The sequence below is a fragment of the Perkinsus marinus genome (genome assembly GCF_000006405.1).
Source record: "Perkinsus marinus ATCC 50983 genomic scaffold scf_1104296954270, whole genome shotgun sequence".
NCBI classification, from domain to species: domain Eukaryota; phylum Perkinsozoa; order Perkinsida; family Perkinsidae; genus Perkinsus; species Perkinsus marinus.
Window position 1 is genome coordinate 1 of NW_003208178.1, and position 1854 is coordinate 1854.

Below are 1854 nucleotides of genomic sequence, written 5' to 3' on the forward strand. Positions count from 1 at the left end.
AGAGCGTATCGCCCTCGATGAGCGCCGCAGCAATATGGTGGAAGTCGATGAAACAGTGGCCCAAAGAAGTCTGGCTTATATTCTTATTGAAGTACCTAGAGTCTTACGCCTATTTCGTATTCGCTTACACCTTGATATTGTTCCTCTCGGACGAGTTCGGATTCTCTGATGAGGAAGCTGGCTGGAGTTACGGTTTTTACGGTATGCTAGTTAGCGTGTACGGATTTATAATGGGCACAGTTATCGACACCCTAGGGCCACGGTGGTCCCTTACGGGTGGTATGAGTATACTGCTAGTATCCAGGCTTGTGATGGCAACGACTTACTCAACTCACGTACTTGCTGCAGTCCTTTTCACGGTCCTGCCCATTGGTGGCGCTTTAGGCATACCTGTGATGCAAATAGCCATCAAACGTTTCACAGAGGGAGAGGACCGTTCCACCGCGTTCTCGATGTTTTACGTAATTATGAACGTAGCAGCCATCACTGCGGCCCCGTGCATTGATGCCTTCCACCGGGCTTTCCCGCGTGGAGTCGTCTTGACCTTAGCTGGTGGAGACGTCCACATAACAGTGTCCAGCTATCGTATCCTCTTCCTTACTGGTGCATTCGTCACAGCTCTCTGCTTGGTTATATGCCTGCTCTTCCTGAAGGACCCTCCTGCGGAATCCAACGCTGGGCGAGAGAAGGTCCCCAGCCAGATGTTTCAGGAGGTCATGGCCAGTGACGGCTTTTGGCGGTTTCTGCTACTAGTCGTACTGTTGATGGGAGTACGAGTAATTTATCGTCATATGGATGCCACATTCCCTAAGTATATGGTCCGAGAGTTCGGCCCTGATGCCCTCTACGGCACCATTATCGCTCTCAATCCTCTATGTGTGGTGCTTTTGGTCCCCCTATTGTCACCACTAGCTCTCAAATATCACCCGCTGAAGCTCATAATCTTCGGCGCTACAGTGACGGCTATCTCTCCATACTTCCTCGTCATGGGCCACACCTACATCACGTGCGTGTGCTTCGTCCTATGCCTCTCCCTCGGTGAGTCAATTTGGTCACCTCGCCTGTACGAGTACACGGTTTCCATTGCAGAGGACGGTCGAGAGGGGACGTACATGGCGTTGGCTTCTACTCCTATGTTCGTGGCTACACTGTTCACTGGAGCGGTATCGGGTTGGCTTCTTGATACGCTGTGTCCAGCCAGCGGTATACGGCATGCAGAGTTCATGTGGCTACTGATCGCTCTAGGGAGTACCATTTCCCCGGTTCTTCTCTTCGTCTTCCGAGACGCGATTGCCGGTAGCAAGTTGTCGGAATTAGAATGGCCAGTAGCGAAGCATCATGAGGGGGCAGAGCCTGAGCGGACTACTACCACAACTTCGAGTAGCAGCAGCATTGTAACATAGTTGACCCATGGACAAGCATGAATATATCTAGCTGTAATTGAGTGTTAGTTGTTGGTTTTGTTTTGTTAGTAAGAGAGGGCTGGTCGTGTGAATCATGATGATTAGGTTTGTTGGGCTACCATGCCTGCTACTGCAAAGTACCGATCATTGGGGAGGGGTTGTTCTCAGGCCGAGATTGATCCGCACCGTCCAAGAGAGGCTATTGATGCTGGTCGTGATGAATGTCGTGGGAAGATCCAGAAGATAATTGAGGTTCGGCTGCCTCGGGAGGGAGTTCGCCTTTATGCTGGTGCCAATAGTACCTTCGTGCGAGTTCTATCTTTTATCGAGGCCACGGAGTCAGTGGCGTCCACGGTGACGGCTGTTTTATCTTTGAGCGGAGCACCACGCAGGTCTGTTACTCTATTCGATCATCCGGCGTTACAGTGGACTCTATCTATGGCCGAGATCG

General features: G+C 51.2%; 1 protein-coding gene across 1 annotated transcript; it reads left to right on the forward strand.

Annotated features, from left to right (window-relative positions):
- Positions 1–17: 17 nt before the first annotated feature.
- Positions 18–1403, forward strand: Pmar_PMAR014357 (conserved hypothetical protein; the record flags this gene model as incomplete). The annotated part of the gene is made up of 1 exon (XM_002776121.1): positions 18–1403. One exon carries the CDS (start codon positions 18–20, stop codon positions 1401–1403), a length of 1386 nt encoding a protein of 461 aa, XP_002776167.1.
- Positions 1404–1854: the final 451 nt, after the last annotated feature.